Raw genomic sequence first — 19,308 nt, forward strand, 5'->3', positions numbered from 1 at the left:
TCCTGGGTTCTGTTCTTGGCTCTGCTGCTAACGCACTGCATATGAGTTTTGGCAGTCACTTAACTGCTCTGAGCCTCCATTAACTCAACTGTAAAACTGGTACAGTAATATCCACCTTACTGGGGAATTAAAAGGGTTAGTTTAATCCTTGTAAAGCACTTAGAGCTATTCATCCAACAATTTCAATCTTCATATCATCATTTTTTTAAATCATTGTTTTCAATAGCAAGAGTTTAATGTAAAATTGCATTAACATGTTCTTGCATCTCCTGATTCAAATACATTTGAAATCTTGAGCAATCGAGAGGTAAAAATACCTACTTACTGTACCTGCCCTGTTTGGGAAATCTTTGGTTGGGTTACTCATTGTTTATCATACCTTTATAATAAAATACCAGTCTCTGGAAAATCCTTTAGGGCAGCAGCACGGCATCATGCTGTGAGATTAGGTGTCTGCTGAGTTTGAGAATAAATGATATCAGACTTGGGACTGGTGGAAAATAAGATGTTGCTGTCTGCAGCTTACCTACTGTACTACTCACACTGGGTTCTTGATAGTCAGTACTTAATTTGTGCCAGCGCTTGCCAGGGCTGAGCCGCAGCACCTCTAGGCTTGTCACATCAGTTACGAAAGTAAAAAAATTGCTTGAGCCCCAGCACCTCTTTCATTACAAATTAAGCACCATCTATAGTGGCTTGATGCAGAGGGACTGAGGAGCATATGATGAGAATTTTTTGAGGGATGACATAGGGAAATCAAGAGAGTCTAAATTTTGCAACAGTGTCCCCTGCAAATTGGGCTCTGAGTCTCCCAGGGAGTACTGCCTTCTTCAGCCATTATTGTGTCAGTTACGCTGAGGGAATTCTGTGCCAACAATTAAAAATTCTGCCCACAATATTTTAAAATTCTGCGTATTTATTTGATAAAATAATACAATTTAATCACATCATTTTCAATTATTTGCTGACAAGTATTTTGAAATAAATTACCAAAATAATTGAAAATGGTCTGATTATATTGTGCTATTTTGACAAATAAAATATGCAGAACTTTGCAGAATTTTAAAATTTTTAATTGTTTGGCATAGAATTCCGAGTACCAGGGTTCTGTGTGGCACAGTTTGGGTGCGGGGGTGAATCTGTACGCACAGGGACTCGGAGTGGGGTTCTGGGTACAGAGAAGGAAAGGGATGCACGGGTGGGTGGAAGGGTCACTGTACAGCGAGTTGTTCTGCTGTCTGCCCAACCCCTGTGCATCTGGGACCCCCCCTGTCCAAACCCCACCACCACTGCTCAGCCTCCCCCCCGCACCCAGACGGTGCAGAGCTTCCTGCAGCCAGGGGAAGTTTCTGGGGGTTGATCTAACCCAGCCCTGGTTGTTCTGTGCAGGGAAGGAAGGGCGGGAGGAAACTACTAGGACTAATTCCGAGATCCCCCACCCCCTTTGCCCCAGTGATTTCTCTCTCCCCTGGCTGCCTGAACAAATGCATCTGAGCTGGTGGGGGGGGGGGGGGGGAGGAAGAGAGGTGAGTGAGCACTGGTGCAGCTTCTCTTTTCTTCCCCACAGAAACCATTTTCTGCAAGGAAACAAAGAGAATCTGCGGGGGGGTAGTGGTGTAGAGGGGGCATTTTTCTGCTGCGGCGCAGAATTCACCCAAGGGTAGTCAGCGGGTTGTCATCACCTAGGGCCCTGCCCAGCACTTGAAGCCCAAACCTAGCTAACAACAGTTGTTCGTATTTTTCTCCTCTGGCAACCATCTTTATAGCTGTGTTGTAGGCCTCATTTGGACTGCAGTATCCACTGCGTTTAAACCCTTCAAACAGAGTTGGGCCATGGTTCCTTAACATGGATAACACGTGGTTTGGGCCTCTCCATATGAGAAAGGCCAAAGCATATTCTAGCATGGCTCTTGGGTGTGTTTATAGTATGGTCTTTAAATGTGCAGGGGTGGGCAAACTTTTTGGCCCGAGGCCCACATCGGGACTGCGAAACTGTATGGAGGGCGGGTTAGGCAAGGCTGTGCCTCCCCAAACAGCCTGCCCCCCCCCCTCCCTTCCCACTTCCCAACCACTCCCCCCCCCCGTTCCTTGTCCCCTGATCGCCCCCTCCTGGGACCTCCCCACCCCTAACCGCCCTCCAGGGCCCCACCCCCAATCCAACCCCCCTGACCCCTATCCACACCCCCGACCCCTGACAGGCCCCCCAGGACTCCCACATCTATCCAATCCCTGCCTGCTCCCTGTCCCCTGACCGCCCCCCCCCCGAACCTTTGCCCCATCCAACCTCCCCCTGTCCCCTAACTGCCCCCCAGGACTCCCTGCCCCTTATCCAATCCCCCCGCTCCCCATGTGCTTACCATGCCACTCAGAGCTTGCAGCCGTGCTTCCCGGCTGGAGCCAGCCACGCCACCACACTGGAGTGGCGGGCCAGAGCGCTGGCGGCGTGGCGAGCTGAGGCTGTGGGGGTGGGGCCGGGAGCTAGCCTCCCCAGCTGGGAGCTCAGGGGCTGGGCAGGATGGTCCCGCATGCTGGATGTAGCCCGCGGGCCGTAGTTTGCCCACCTCTGCCATAGCGTGATTCCCCAAGGTCATCTTTAACATCTCATTACTGTGAACACTACCATACTGGGGGAGTCTGCTGTGATCTGGTAGTACCAGGATCCAGATAACACAGATTGGACTTGCTTGTGTAGATAGCACCAAATTGAGGTTACAAAATCATACAAGTCTGGACTGTGTTTTAATCCTGCTGGGGCCCTAATGTTTCATAAATAGGTCTCCCAGCCTGATAATTTTGATAGGTTAATGTGGTTTGGCTAGCATAAGTCTTCGGGGGCAGTGAGAGAGAAGAATAGAGTGGGAATTCCTAGGTCACTCTGGCCTCTGGAACAATGCCTAGAACCATGCACAGTTGTTGCTAGCACTATTCTGTCTGCAGTGTGGACAGAATACAAGTCCTTAATCTGGTTATAATGTTATTTTGGTGCTCTTCATGGTCTTATGGTTATGGCCTCAGATTGGCGCGCAGGAGTTCTGTGTGTAATTCTTTGTAGAGCTGGTCAAAACCTTTTATGTTTTCAAAACTTTCTCTGCATTTTTTGACAAGCTGTAATTCCTGGCTCTGACACAAACTGCCGGTGTGACTTGGGCAAATCACTTATCCTGTCTGTGCCTCAGATCCCCATCTGTAAAATGGAGATAATCCTTTCCTGCCTCACAGGGAGGTTGTGAGGATATATTCATTAATGCTTGTGAATGTTCAGATACTAAGGCAATGGGGTGGGGAGGGCATATGGGTACCTAGATTGGGCCTAACTGTGACTGGGAATGAGAGAAGAGGAAAGAAGAACGGGGAGCAGGTGGGAACTAAAGTTATTATCATTGTCCTCTCTTGTTTCAGCTGAAAAAGAAGCAGGTTTATGTGGAGAAGGTGGAGAAGATGCAGCAGGCACTGGTTCAACTGCAGGCAGCCTGCGAGAAGCGAGAACAGTTGGAGCACCGGCTCCGAACTCGCCTGGAGAGAGAACTGGAGTCTCTCCGGATGCAGCAGGTAACCTGGATTAGTCCATGTACTGAGCAGTTTTTCATGCCAGTATATTCCTAGTAAGGTTTTCCTGTCTAAACATGCACAAAACATGCAGCAGAGCATGATCTTTCCCCTCTTTTGTATAGAACTATAGCAAAAATATTCTTTTGCAAAATGTTGCCATTACCTTGCTGGGTTGGTATTGGTTTCACTCAACTGAATAAACCTTTAAATTCTATCCCAACGTTTTAAAATTAAAAATAATAGCTGATTCCTCATCTGGGAGGCTGCAGGCATATATCTCGAAATTGTTTTGGACTTTTAATGACTCCTGCTTTGCATTTTAATTTGTAATTTGTCTTTAATTTTTAAGACACCCCTGACACACACATCCCCATTCCTGTCAAGATATGTTAGGTGGTCACATCTGTTCACACAGGCTCAAACATTGGCCTGAAGACAGAAGCTCTTTGGAAGGCTTTTGAAGCCTGATAACATAAATGCTGTTGATGGAAATTTGTAACCACTAATATATAATATGCTCTAACAATTTGTATTGAGCCCATTTTTACAATGGGATGAAAGGAAAACATTTTTTCTGGGGACAGTATGAATTGAATTTGAATTCTGAGTCCTGTTTGACCCCATGTTAACACACGTTAATTAATGTGATTGTAAATTCTGGTGTAAGTAGGATACAGATATTTGTTCCTCGTTGTGTTTAGCCCTAAACTGCAACATAGAGTTAAATGTGACTAGGAACAAATGTTTAAACCCTAGAACAAACATTTGCTCTAGAATTAACAATTATTTAATTAACACAAGGTAAAACAGGACTAACAATGCAAATGCAGATATGCCATAAGTGAGGGAGAAGAATTACGACAATATGATAGTCTGCAGTTAACTGTTTTTTGGGGACACTGGGGGCTGTCTCAGATTACAGCTAAAAATCCAATTGACTGAAACATATGCCACAATATAATAGACAGTAAATTAAATGGTAAACTACTTCCATTTTTTTACTAGAAATGATATGATATTATGTGATTAACTCTAATGATAGGATTAATAAAAAAAAATTTAAACAAAAACTTAAGTATACGAAGGAAGAAATAAGTTATATTATTAATGAAACTGTCTTGGAAGAAGACCAGATTTAACACATTCTATAATGGGTTTAGATATAAATGTTATTTAAAAATTCTTCCTATCTAATACAGAAAATATATCGAATTGACATAATTTGAGAATTATTTGCAGTGTTCAAATTACAAGGTTATTTAAAACCAACAACTTGTAAGTGGACGTAACAAGATTTTTGCTTTAAACCATGGTTCATCTTAAGGAAACAGAAAATGTAAAATAATCTGAACCCTGAGTCACACATATTAGATTGTCTGTCTGTTTGATTCCTTCTCTTATAAATGAGCTTTTCATAACTAACTTTCTGGGCACAAGGTCTTGCACTCCCAGAAAAGTCTCCTTATAATACTTTCCTGTTTAATATTATTCTTTGAGCTTTTAGCATAGAAAATCTCAAACATCTTTTTGTATTTTCCAGTATGCCTCTCTTTGGCTTATTGGCTCCAAATGGAATAAATGTATCTATGTTCCAAACCTCCTCTTAGAGTTTAATTACTTCCCCCCCTCAGTTCCCAAGTATAGCATGTGATCCCACTTTATATGTGACAATGTCTAATCTCAGCCCCTTTTCTAATACCCGGGATTCATTTTGCAAAAATTACAAGGGGTCTCATACATTGTCTTCTCCTAGTTCTAGTTCCCTTGCCTCTAGTGGCTTTTTGTCATTGTGCCAGACACTTTCCATCTTTTCATTATAAACAAAGCTTGCTTTTCTAACTAATTATATTCCTTATTGTAATAAGTGAATGATGTCACATGCTGCATCTTGTGATTGGAGCTGTGTTGGAAATCTCAATACAAGGCAAAAGCATTTTTTTCACCTGGTTATGATGTGGCTGGGTCTTTATCCACATCGCTTGTTCATAACTCAGTGTGGCACAACATTACCAATCATTGTTAAACTCTTTTAGCCTGATTCAAATCTTGCTTACTCTGGTGCAACTCCATTTAAGGTAGAGGCATTACTTACTTTAGTGTAAAACTGGAGTGATATTGGAATTGGGACCCCTATTATTTTGGCTGTGTAGATGGGCTTTAATCACCACATCTGAGTAACAAGATACAGCTTTCCAGAATATAGATATATATATATAGAGAGAGAGAGTAGTGGTGGTAGGTGTGTGGGTATTATCTAATATTAATTGGGTCACGGTGTTCATGAACAGAATTATTCATGGGGCAGATTCTCAGCTGGGGTAAATCAGCATATCTTCAATGGCTTCAGTGGAGCTCAGCTGATTTGCCCCAGCTGGTGATTTATGAATTTTAAAGCTTGAAGGGACCATTACGATCATCTGGTCTGACCTCCTGCATAACGCAGGCCATAGAATTCTGCCCAACGATTGCTCCATTAAGCTGATAACTAACCCGGCCTCTTCATCCCCCGTGTGAGAACAGGGTCTTCCAAATCTATTCTGATGCATTTTGTTCTTTTGAAAATCAGCGTCAAGGTACATCTCAGACTGCCAGTGCCTCGGAGTACAACGCCACAGCACTTATGGAACTCCTGCGGGAGAAGGAGGAGAGAATTCTTGCCCTGGAAGCCGACATGACTAAATGGGAACAGAAGTACCTAGAGGAGAGTGTGATGAGACAGTTTGCTTTGGATGCAGCAGCTACGGTGGCTGCTCAGAGGTAAATGAGACTATTCATAGCAGGGTATTTTTCCAGTAGAATGTCATATTTCCTACCAACGAATGTTACCCTGAGTCTCACTTTTCCATGACACCTCCCCTTGCCCTGCACACATCATCAGCTAAAACTCCTGGAATGGAGGTAGAGCTTGGCTGCTTTCACTGGGATTTCTGCATAGTTGCCAGCATTTAGAAACTTTGAAGGGACTGTTTCCTCAAATGAAAGAACTGTGTTTTTCATACAAGTATTCATCTGAATGGCTCCTGGAAGCTGTTGATTCAAAAATAGATGGTAGAGTAGAAAAAGATTTACAAGAATCTGTCCTTGCTGCCGTCACGTAAGATCTGGGAAGCGTGGTGATTCACATTTGGCCTGAATGCCACATTTGTTCACCAGACTATTTTTGCAAACTACTTTGTGGTATTGTCCACAATATGGCTGTTAACCAAAAACACATACACAGAAATTCCGCTTAAAGCATTTGGCTGCATAAGATGGCATCGTTTGTGGGGGCAGGGAGGGAATGGTGTCTGAAATTTGGTATCCAGCTTAGATTCCAAGACGACTATCCAGAAATACTTGCTGTCAATAGGCTTCAGTTAGCTGGTGAGCAAGTGCTGCTAATGGAGTGCAATTGGGCGGTGCTTACATGTGATTTTATTGCTAACTGGTGCCTGCCTCCTGACAGAGGGCTTTATTTTAGTCCATTTTGTAAACCAGATTCAAGTGCAGATGTTGCAACTTTGGTACTTTTGCCTAGGTTCGTAACTTATTGCAGGATCATTATAAAAATCAGCGAGGAGAGCTGCAGTGTTTGCTGCATTAGCATTTAAAGGGTTATCTTCTCTCACTCCAGAAGCAGCCTGTTACCTCAAGGTATTAATGCTTCTTGTGCACTGTTTTCCAGCTTCCCTGAGATTCTCTAAATGGCTTCTTTAATGTGTGTCCAGGGGACATGTTATATTTTCAGTCCACGCTGATAAGTAGGAGTGTGGTCCGTTGGTTGTCACATATGGGGAGAGGACACATTAAGCCAGTTGATGTTGTATTTAAGTAAACAAGCAAGGAAGGTTTCCAGAGTCAGGAAAGCTCCCATCTCCAGACTTTAGTTTCCTGTTTCCTTCCAACTGCTGGTCCTTAAAAGAGACAGATCTAGTACTTCCCTAGCATCTGACAGTCAGAAAGTTAATTCCAAGTTAAGATTGGCCACCATTCCTCCCAAATGTTCCTCATTTCAAGGCGACACCATTTTTAAGCTTCCTGTCTGAATAGTCTTTGTGTTCCTTATTTTGGGGTTTTGCCATTCACTGCATCCCCTGTTCGTGCCTTGGCAGAGTGAGAGGTATGCTGGCCGCTCCACTCTTAACCCTGCCAGCCATGGGAAGTAAAATTGGCACATTATAATGATTTGGTAGCTCTCATCCTGTCTCAGGTTGCTGCAGTCTTAATGTTATTTGAATGTGCATTTATGTTGTATGGGGCCTTCTAATTGTTAGGACCCACATGGTGGTATAATGGCATAGCATGATGACTGGTATTGAAGTGAACAAGGGTTGTAATATTGCTGTATTAGTTTTATTAGCCTGCATCGCATTGTTTAAAATATGGGATGCTACAGAATAATAACATAAACTCTCTTCTCATCCTACTGTAACATTTGGGCTGAGACTCTCAAAACCACCTAAGGGGTTTGGATGTCCAGTTCCTATTTGGTGTCTGTATCCCCTAACTGATTTCGAAAATCTGAGCCTGAGTGTTTGGTGTGTGGTGTTTTTAACCTAAATGGCAGGCTGGTCTTCCTAGGACATGTTAAAAAGAAATCTATCTGAAATGTAAGGGTATAGCAGCATTAAATGCTTGGTATGTGTTTAGTAGACTATGCAAAGATTGCAATGGGACAGTGGTTCTCAACCTGTGGCCCAGTTAGCACAGAGCTGTGGCCCGTGTGACCTCCTAAGGGCCATACAGGTAGTATTGGTACACACTAATGGTAAACAGGTTGAGAACCACTGCAATGGGGAACCCTAAGTGTGTTGTGTAGAAGTTAAAGTGAAAGAGAGCTGTTTATACTCCATATCCAACCAGTACCCAGAATATTTGAGCACTAGCCTGTAGGAGAGAGGACTATATATCTAAAATCATCAGACACAAATTCACTATATTCTAGCTTAAAAGAGAATATATGTGTCTAGCCTCTCATCCTGGGGTGCCATTTTCCCTACATCCTTGTCCTGGACTACACACAAACTTGCCTGGGTTTAACTAAATCCGTTTAGAAACACACCTTTAGATGAGCAGGACTGTGTGTAGAGTAGGCCCTTGTTTTTAGTGACTTAAGGCATCTGTATTGTTTCTTTAGTGCTGGGAGATGGGTTTTCCTGGTTTGAGATCCATAGCCAGAAATGGAGACCTTGAACAAGCCTTTACTCAAAGAAGTGGATATCTTTGTTAAATAGTTTTGAGAGATCATTGTGTGCTGTTGGGATGAGGACAGTGCATTCCTATGGTCCTTTATCTGCTATACTGCTCATTCTCAGGGACACAACTGTGATCAGCCACTCACCTAATGCTAGCTACGACACCTCTTTGGAAGCTCGCATTCAGAAGGAAGAAGAGGAGATCCTGATGGCCAATAGGCGGTGTCTTGACATGGAGGGCAGGTAAAATACAGTTTGTTTTCAGACAGCTTCTTTCGCATTGTAATTTTAAGTTGATGGCTGGGGCAGGCTATTGGGAATCATCGTGTCGGGGTATTGGTAGCCTCACTTATAGCAATGAAAAATGAGAGATACCAGGTTGTGTTCACTTGGTTGAACAAAACAATTGCATTTTCTTTCACTGTTGGTATGGTTTGGATTCATAAGTAAAATGCCCCTCAGACTCTTGATTCTATTTATTTTTTTAATGTTCTGTCCATATTTGTCTGCTCTTCTTGTTCCTCTTCACCACCTTCATACAGACGTGTGCTTCTAACACCACGCTCAGGTAAATTTGGATCATGTCTTAACAGTGCGGTTCCATGGGGGTGTTTGTCTTGGTGTTTGGCACAGTGCAGATTTGCTGAAGAGCATTAATTCCTCCTCTTCCTTATCCCTTCGCTTTCTGGCCATAGCTCTTGGATCTCAAACTGATGCTGCAGTTGTTGTGTCCAGTAGCCTGAGGTGGGGAGCTCAGTGAAAATCTCTCAAGTGTAAAATGTCTTGTCCATGATCTGGCCCTATGCCACGATGGGCCAGTGAGCACCCATTATTCAAGTTAGTTAGCTCAGTTGCATTCTCTTTAACAAAGAGCTGCACTAATTCCCCGAATGCCTAAAAAGCAAGGGATAGTTACGAGAACACAGTGGACTTTGAAGCATCAGCCTGAAGATACTGTTCTTTTTGTTATCCTCTTAGGATAAAGACTCTCCATGCTCAGATCATTGAAAAGGATGCCATGATTAAAGTCCTCCAGCAGCGCTCCCGGAAAGAGACCAGTAAGACGGATCAGCTATCTTCAATGAGACCAGCTAAGTCCCTGATGTCAATTTCTAACGCTGGATCAGGCTTGCTGTCCCACTCTTCAACACTGAGCAGCACTCCCATATTGGAAGAGAAGAGGGAGGACAAAAGCTGGAAGGGCAGTTTAGGTAACGTAATCCTAACAAAAGCATGGTTAGTTATGTTAAGGGAGCGCAGTCTAAAACCACTCGGGGCAGTGCAAGCAATGGAAGGACGATGTCCTGACTGAGGGTGCTAGGTCCGCCACAAACAGATACAAAGATATGGTCACTGGCCTGAAGGGCTCACAGCCTTTATTTGGAGAAAATGTGTTGTAGTTAGTCCAAGTTATTAGTTATTTTTTCTGTAAATGGCTTGGGGCCCAAACCTTCTCCCATTGCTGAAAATGGGAATTTTTTGCAATTGACTTCAGGGTGAGCAGGACTACGCAGAAGTGGGCCGTGGAGGGGAAGCAGCATTGTCTAGTGGTTGGAGATAGGGCCTAGGAGATTAAACCTATTCCAACATTACCTTTATAGTGCTGAGCGACCTTGGTTTTCCCAACATCTGTGCCTTACTTTCCCCGTCTGTAAAATGGGGATAATGCAGTCCTTCGTAAAGCACTTCGAGATTGGCCGTTGAAAGGAGGGGGAGAAGTGCAAAACTGTGAACTGGACAGAACTAGTGCTGAGATGCTCCTTATATGTAAGTGCTTTAAAATTTCTTCCCTTTCTGTCCACAAAGGTGTTCTGCTGGGTCCAGAATATCGCTCGGAATCCATTTCTTCAACGCCCTCGCCAGTCCTTCCCTCCACCCCGCTGCTGTCTGCACACTCGAAAACGGGCAGCCGAGACTGCAGCACTCAGACAGACAGGGGAAGTGAACAAAATAAAGCTGCTTCCTCTGCTGTGGCCCTTGTACCCGGGCGACTTCCCACGACCAGCATGCCCTACAGTTCAGACAAAACAGGTAACGAGACCCAGCTGGTCCCCAGTGGAGCATTGGTATGAGGTCGGTGTAATTTCTGTTTCAGGGTGCTAGTCATGCAGAGCCTTTTGGGACTGCCAATTCTATGGGTTTAGATGTTGGAAGGGTGATATGAGCTAGGTGATTATCACAGTAAAGGCTGGATCTCAGAGCGCCATTTGGTGAAAGGTTAATGCCAAAGGGACAGGTTCTGATCTCCATTACGTTGGTGTAAAGCCAGAGTGACTATACTGAGTTTAACGCACTGCAGATTTGTACATCATTGCATAACTATGAAAGAGAGAAAGTAAGGAAAGAGAGAGAAAATCTGAATTTTTAAATTTCAAGAGCTGCTGTCAGTCTGTTGGCCAGCATCACAAACTGCCTTTATGAATAAGCAGGAAACTCCCTTCTTCCAATAATATCCCCACTGTAGCTGTAGTTGGCAACTGGAGTTATAGCTTGATTCTTTCTGATATGTTTCCTCCTCTTGATATAGATGGGCCAGTTTTCCACTCCAGCACTTTGGAAAGAAAACCGCCTGTTCACAGCTTGGGGCAGGACCTCACTGATGCAGAAATGGTGGAATACCTCATCTGAAAGGCTGAACTTGTATCAAAGCTGGGACACAATAGCAAGAATTTTTTTAAAAAAGACATTTTTATTAGAAAAAATAGAATACCTGAGTAATAAAGGAACACTCAGCTCTTTGCTCTTGTATATTATGTCTCCAAAATGTGGACAGGTTAATTTATAATTTGTTCTAAATTATAAAATACTTGTTCTTTGAAAGTCGTTCCCTCCCCTCTCTTCCTCCCCAAGCTTGTTTTTAAATACTGGATCTGGTAATGTCTGGATAAAACCAAGGTCTTAAATGCACTAAATTCTATTTTTAATTTCAGTATTTTTAAAACCTTGTATTTTTTTAAAAAAAAATAGTACTTACTTTCACAGCAGTTGGTTAATTTCATTTGAACACTGCCAAGATGGGCGTAATGACTCTGCAAATTTATTGAGCACCAGGTCACACAATGACCACGTAACATCACAACCAGATTGGTGTGCTTTGTTCTGAATGTCACTGAAGGCTCCAGAGTACAGGTATTCTGAGTAGCTTTGTAAAACTCATAAGAGATGATCAAGGGAGCTTTTTTTCTCTATTGCCCTCAGTAGTATGAAGTCAATATGGATATCCCATATTCCATGGCTGGAAGGATTTCAGTTTTCACAATGTGCTCATGCACTTTTTTTGGGTTTTTTTGTACTCTATCTCAGTCACATTATTTTTAATAACTCCAGAGATTAATGTCATGTTTGTTATTTTCAGCAGTATCAGAGGGTCCCCAGTACTTTTATACATATATAATTTTGAGTAATTTATACAGTAGATAAATAATATATTGCATTCAGGTTTTAAGTTAATAAATATGAAGAAACTGGGCCTAATCCTGATCTCAATAACATCTGTTTTTCACCTTTGTAACTCCGCTGTCTTCAGTGGAATTACTCTGAATTTCCACCAGTGTAGGTGTTGAGCCCTGTAGTATTTGAATATTAGCAACTTGATCTGCTGCATTAGACCTTGATAGAGAATTATTTTTGGTATATTTCCCTCTATTTCAAATCTCTTTCTAGTTTGTATGTCCCTCATTCCATGAAATAACGGATTCTCTTTTCATATAGCAAAGTGTCCAAGTTCGTACCTTATACAAGGCAAAGGGTACAGTTGGTCATTGTTATAAGTTTCAAGTGGCAAATTCTGTGTGCTTCCAAAATATTTTCCTCTTCTAACTGGAGAGAGCAGCATTTCTGTGTTTTAAAGTATTTAAGGGAATAAGTTTCACAGTTGTTCATCATCAGTTTCACTTTCAGGTTTTTAGGAACTAGCCCAAATGCTGCAGTACATGGGTTGCAAACCCTGCAGGGGGGGTGTTCAGACACATTTTAAAAAAGGTTTGTTTTGAGGGTTTTTTTAAAAAATTATGAAAACACTTGTATTAATATTAGTTTGTTTTAAAACACTTGGTTTCCTTAAATTTTATGTCTTTACCTGACAGTGCTGATAAAGCATCTCAGCTGATCCCAAAATTCCACTACAGCATTGTAGTAGCCAAATCTTGCCATGGAGTGAAGTAGCTTCCCGTTAAAGCACCAAGCCTTATCCTACAATGGGCTCAGTACCCTTCACTCCCACTGAGTCGAGAGCACCAGGCACCTTAGTGCATTAGGCCCTAAATTGCAGTGGGAGTATGGAGGCTGCAGCACTATCACCTATTGGTACTGTGTCTTCTAGCCTCTGGCTAATCGGCTTTTAAAAGGATTAAAGTAATTGGCCTTAACAGATCAGTGGGAGCAGCCTGGATTTTACAGGGGAGAAGAAAACCCAGGAAGGTGTCCCCCATTAGTAGGCCTCAGATACCTTTCTTGGTTTTCATCCTGTCCCAAAGTTAACACTGTAATGCCCGAATATCCGCTCAGAGTGGGATTATATTTTACTTGAAGCATTCGTTCAGCAGAATGAATCATGCTTTACTCTTGAAAGGCAATTCCTCTCGGTCCTGGTGGGTTTGCCACTTGCTAATTTTAATCATTGAGAGCTCTTAGAACCATAAAATTTAGAGATGGCAAAGTATGTTGGTAAGAGATGGCCACAGTGCAAATACCCTAACTTTGCCACTGACCTCTTTCTCTAACAGCCTGAATCCACCCCCCAAAACTGGACACCCACAATGTGTGGGATAATTCAGAGCTGTACTTTAAGAGTTGGCCCAGCTCTACCAGATAGGTCCTCGCCTTTCCTCTTGGCCTGTACAGAATTGTTCCTTAAAGTTCATTCTGTTATATTTTGTCCAGGCAAGTGTTCTTCCCCTTCCCATGGGGATGCCCTTCACAGCCTCATAGCTGTCACTGTTGAAAATACCTAATGTTCTTTTTTGCTTAATTTCATCCCATGACATCAAGTAATGCCTACCTGGGATGATTCTAAATGATGCTTCTCCTTTCTTTGTTGTCATTGGATGCATTGTGTGACCTTATCCATCTTCCTGCCGTAGGATTGTTCCCATTGTACATTTTGTGTGCTGGGTTTAATACAGTGAACAGCTAGGGAGATTGAGAGTATAGCTGTGAGAGGGATTCAGGGTGAGAAGTGGAAGTCTTTTCGTTAGTCTTTCAAAGTCTGGGAAAATTGTACCTTCTTGAGTGCTACTCAGAGGCAGGGAAGAAATGTTCTATCCTGTGCCCATTAGTCCATTCTAACTCAGTTGACCGGCATTGGAACTAAAATTTATGGATCAATTATGCACATATGTCTGATTGGGTAAACTCCAATTTGCCTGGGTCCATGTGTGTTGATGATTAGGATGGACCAGTCAACACTGGTTGTTTGTCCTCCCCCAACTCATTCCTTATAACAAAATTCCATTGTAATTATTCTGATGAAGAAAAGAAATAGAGGGTTAAGCTTTCTGAATGAAACACAGAACCTGCACAGCAATGGTCTCCTCCTGAAAATGCAGGCTAGAGGTCTCCAGTAATGAAAAACTTCAGTATTACATGTTGCCTTTGGCAGTTCTGTGCAAATGTGAATGAGTTTGGAAGGAAACATTGCCCACAATTTCATATTGCTTTAGTTAATTTCCCTGTTTTCTAGCACTGATGTCGTGAGTTAAGTTTTTATTACAGTCAGCCATTTAAAAAAGAAAGAAAGGAAAAAAAGGTGGATTATTCTTGTGTGAGCTGGGGATCTGAGGTCCTCTTGCTGGGTTGACAAACTAGGAGCCATCAGGAATATGTGCTTTCCCCTAAGTCTTCCCTGAGTGATCCTGATGTGAATCTAAACAAGCTGCTTTCTTTGTGGGAGTCGTGTGATATAGTTTTCAGTCTTTCTCTGTACAGATTTTTCAGTTTTGTTTTTAAACAGAAGCTACTTAAAGAAGTCAAACTGCACACCTGGTCCTTTTCTTTCTGTAGACTACTTTCTACTGAAGTAAGATTGTAATTCAAAGTACTTGCAATGAGCTTAAATCTCAAACCAAACTTTAGACTAAGAGTTTGTCTTAAACTCGGGTATTAGAAGCAGAGTTGCAGCTTTTATAAGGAAAACCTCATATTCCTCTTTGTAGAGCAGAACAAGCATACATTTTTCATCTCTTTCTCTTTCCCCTTAAATGCTCACAAAGTGTCCAATCCCACAAATGCTTTCTATGGGGAACTCCCTGAGATTTGATGGCCTAGGGGACTGAGTAATAGGAGACAGAACCTTTCATCACTAGATGATTGGTTCAGATATGGCCCCATGTCACTGGTGACTTTAAATGCTCCCATCTAACAGCTGTTTGTTGATTAAATGAGTTAGTGGGTTTTCCTAAGAGCTATCCATGCGGCTGGTTTGCAGGATTCACTCAAAAGTTACCAAGAACACTGCATGCTCCAGGAATCCATTGCTCAAATTATGTGTTGCAATAGTCTCTCTAGACATCTGTCCAGTGAATCCTATTACTAGCAGCCACCACAGAGACTGTTGTTTATCTGGTCATTACACTGGCGGTCGTGTAACACCGCACATTTAGTATGGACAGACTTTTTTTGGCCTCTGGATTTTAACACCCATTAGGACTGGTGAGCGCCTGCACAGGATTTACTGTAATTCTCCACGCTGTGTCAGATGTGCCTAGGGGTTCTCTTTTCGTATATTCATATAGGAACTTTTAAAAAAGCTAGCAGTTTTATGTCTAGAAAGTAAAAGACAGTAAATATAATTGTACTACTGTATTTATGAAGAAAATACTTCTTTTCCTCCCCCCAAAAGATCTTACTCTAGGGTGGTTTTAGTTTATGATTTCTAGTAATGTTTCTTAGGCTTTCAGGAAAGCATTGAAACCTGTCTTGTTTGCACTGTTGTGTAAATGTAAAACAAGTACTGAGCTAAGGAGTTTAGATTAAAATAACAGGCCCTTCCCTCTCCTAACTCAAGCAGAGCCTTTGGGGGTTTTGTTTTAGTTCTCAAATGTTTAAATAATTTTTCAGTCACCTCCGCTTTCTGGCTGGGACCAGAAGCAGAAGTGTTGAAATAAATCTCGGGTGACTTGTCCTTTGGGATTCCACTCAATATCCACAGGTCAACTTGATGCTGATCAGAACCTTTAGAGGTTTGCCTCTCCATAGACTCAATGGTAAAACTCCCATTGACCTCAGTGATTCTGAGAGATATTCTCCAGGATTCTAGTCCTCTAGTTCTCCATTTATAGAATAGTAATTGTTAGATGGGTTACATTTTATGCTGTCTTGGTTTTCCTTTCCCTGGAGTTGTGACCTACAGGGAAGAGCCAGAAGAAACTGACCAATGTGCTGCTTATCTTTTAGGGTCCAAAATATCAAACCATGAATGGAAACATGATAAGTTTGCTATTTAACAACCGTAGAAAATGTATCAAGAGAATGGTCTTTTTTTCTATATAAATCTATATTAAAATAAATTGTGTGGATTATTTTTTTCCTTTTTGTTTAAATTGTCAAGTTGATTTCATAATTGGGGAATGAGCTCTTTTGTAACTCACTTGTTGAAATAGCCCTAAAATCTTTGAAGAATGTGGCAGCTTTAATTCTTTTTTAAAAAGTGTAAATATGCACTAAATCTTTTGTAAATGTCTGTATTATCATGTCTGTAGTTAGCCATAAAAATATCTTCAATGTGTTTTAAAATGTGGATCCTGTGTTTTGAAATTTATTTTTATCATAGGTTTGCTTTTTTTGTTTTTGTTTTTAATTACCAAAGACATTTTCTGTGTATGCCAAAAAGGGGTATTAACACTCAATCCAATTCACTTTGGGACCTGATCTGATCTCACTTACGCAGGTGTAGATCGGAGTAAATGGAGTTTGCACCAGTGTGAGAGGAGAATCCAGTTCTCTGGCTCACATTTTCAAAAATGTGGTTGAAATGTGGGGAAACTTCTATTTTTTTGAATTTGGGGGGGGGGGGTGTCCCTTTTTTAGCTGAAAAATTTTTTGGTCAAAAAAGCAAAATGTGAATTTTCCCAACCAATTATATAGCAGGTCAGAAAAACAGGATCAAATTTTTTCTGAAAAATGTTTGGCAAAAAATTAATCCCCTTTCTTTCCTCCCCTCCCCCGGGGTTGAAAAATTTAAATTTGGAACATTTTGACTAGCACTGACAATTTAGGGTTCTTCAATTTTTGGTTACCCAATTTGAGAAGGGCCCACTGTTTGAAAATCTGGCCATTTTTGCTTGCCTGAAATTGGGTACCCAAAATCACAAGTTACTTTTGAAAAGCTTGCCCTTTGTGTTTAAGCTGCTGATGTAAAGTTTGTTCGTTTACTTCTGGTATGAGTTGAATACTTCCATTTCTTTTCTTTATTTTCACCCTTATCTTGCATTGGAAGGGAAAGAATGATGATCATCTGGAGGTGAGTAGGTCTCAGCAGGCTTGTCGGAGTTGATGTGTTTTCATTGTTAATCTTTAGAAGAGGAGCTTGATATTTCTAATCTTCATGAGCTGCCAATAGTTTCTTAAATAATACTGAGTCAGCAAATCTGGGAGCCAGAGGTTAAATTAAAACAATTGGTCACAGCACTACAGAAATTTTAATGGAGGGTGGGTGTGTCTCTGTCTGTCTCCCTTGCTTGCGAGCTCATTTGTCTTGTTGTTTAGCTGTGTAATCCATGGACAACAGCAGTGGATTTCTGCACAGTTGGCTTTTCTGCAGTGCAACTGTAGTGCATTTGCAAATTGCCTTTTAAACACCATTTAAACATGGTGCAAAACCCAGTTCATAACATAGTTTGGCCATTTATTGTGAATGTAGCCAAAGTTCATTAAAGTTCAGGAGCCTTACCCAGCACCCACTGACGACAGTGTAGAAAGACTCCTATTGACTACAATGAGTGTTGGATCAGGGCCGTTGCAGTGATAAGTCTGGTTCTCTCTTGTCCTTGCACTGGTTTGACAGACCTGTTTTAGCACATCCATACGTGGCAAGCCTTACAATACAGCTGTCCCAGTGTGTTCTGTCCTTCCGGGTTGCACAGTTCCCAGTATTATTGCTTAGAAAAACACTTTTGGGGCAAGTGTTTGGTGTGAGTTTTCTCTCTCCTTGCTCTTTGAGTCTTGATGTGCCAAATGTTTGGGTTTAAATTAAAAACAAATTCTAATTTAATTTGGTACTCTGTTTTTAAATGGCTGGATCTTTACATGGAAAAATAGATCCATGTCATTGCAGACTGAAACTGGAAAAGTGTAGGGTTCTGTTGTTTCCTTGGCATGTATGTAACTCCCTTTACCAGGAAAAGGGGCTCTAATTGAACACAGTACACCAATGGAAAGCTAGCTTACAGCCCCAGACAATTCGTTGGCTAGCGTACACATGACAATACTTTTAAAGGGATGTTATTGCTTTCCACTGAGCTTTTCATATCTGGCCTAGGTTTAATTGGAGTACAGCAACTTCAAGCATAATTATATTATACTAACCGTTTTATTATATTTTAACAGACGCTTTAAAACAATTGCTAAAATACACAGAATCCCAGTGTAGTTTGAGTCACTTACATAGGCAGATGAATGACTCCCCTCCCCTATGTAATGTAGAATCTGAGCATCTTTCTTGTAAAAACAAATCCTGTAACTGGAATTGACTTCCTAGAAATGTATAAAACAGGATGGCAGCAAGAGGCCCCGTTTGCTCTTCAGGGGGTTAAAGGCCTCTTAAAAGGGACATTTTTGTTGAGGGGGGGAGGAGACAGGGAGTAATGACATAATCTGTTGTAGTTTTGGGAAAAACTGATGAGCACAAATGTCGAGAGTGAGGAATAGTGTTTCTTTCAATCGATAATAATTTGTCCCCCCCCCTTTTAACCCCCCCCACAAAGCTACATTTATTTATTTGTGTATTTATTTTAGTAAAAAACTGAGTTCACCAGTGGTAGGTCTATGAGATCCTAACAGTAGAAGGAACATTTCTTAGGCAGAGTAACTGCTTTCTTTCCCCAGTAAGTTTTACAGTGAGTTGTTTTCTAACAGAAGAATTATTTTTGCACTATTCTCTTTTTCTGTTGCCATGCTCAGGAGCTGGAAAATAAAACTCAGTCTGTAGTATTTTGTTGTTGTTGTCTTTCATTTCTTCTGGATGAATTGTTATTCCTTTCTACTGTGCATGTCTGAAGGAGCACAACCAGGATACAGGACAGAAATTTGGCAAAACAGGAAATATTTGCTGGTAAAGAAGCTTGTTCGGAGAGCTGGGGAGATATTGAGGAGATATTTTTTCTGGCTAGTTGGTCTGTTCTGCATTGGTTCTTGTGTCTCCATCACCATGAAATCAAGACATGCCAAACCCACACCAAAAAAAAAAGGGGGGGGGGGCAAAAATTGGGCTTATTTTTGGCTTAATTGTCTTATGAGTTGCTTGTTGGCTAGTTTTTGGCATGTAGCTTGTTGCTTCTTTTTTTTTGATTGGCTCCTGGAAAGCAGGAGCATGGGTGAGAGCAAGCAGGGGCAAGGGGCAAGCAGGGACAAGGGGCAAGAGAAAGAGTCA

The 19,308-nt window shown here is 41.7% G+C and overlaps 1 protein-coding gene across 5 annotated transcripts in view; it reads left to right on the plus strand.

Annotated features, from left to right (window-relative positions):
- Positions 1–16,539, plus strand: part of AMOT (angiomotin) — an 83,185-nt gene extending 66,646 nt beyond the window's left edge. For 4 of the 5 annotated variants that reach the window (XM_073361156.1, XM_073361157.1, XM_073361154.1 and 1 more), the window contains 6 exons: positions 3,400–3,549; positions 6,116–6,306; positions 8,844–8,966; positions 9,702–9,934; positions 10,530–10,754; positions 11,251–16,539. In XM_073361156.1, the coding sequence (XP_073217257.1) occupies positions 3,400–3,549; positions 6,116–6,306; positions 8,844–8,966; positions 9,702–9,934; positions 10,530–10,754; positions 11,251–11,351 (1,023 nt within the window). In that variant the 3' untranslated portion in view covers positions 11,352–16,539. The remainder of the gene's footprint in view (positions 1–3,399; positions 3,550–6,115; positions 6,307–8,843; positions 8,967–9,701; positions 9,935–10,529; positions 10,755–11,250) is intronic. The other variant, XM_073361159.1, reaches the window with a different exon arrangement.
- The last annotated feature ends 2,769 nt before the right edge of the window (positions 16,540–19,308 follow it).

The sequence above is a fragment of the Lepidochelys kempii genome, chromosome 9, assembly GCF_965140265.1.
Source record: "Lepidochelys kempii isolate rLepKem1 chromosome 9, rLepKem1.hap2, whole genome shotgun sequence".
Taxonomy (NCBI): domain Eukaryota; kingdom Metazoa; phylum Chordata; order Testudines; family Cheloniidae; genus Lepidochelys; species Lepidochelys kempii.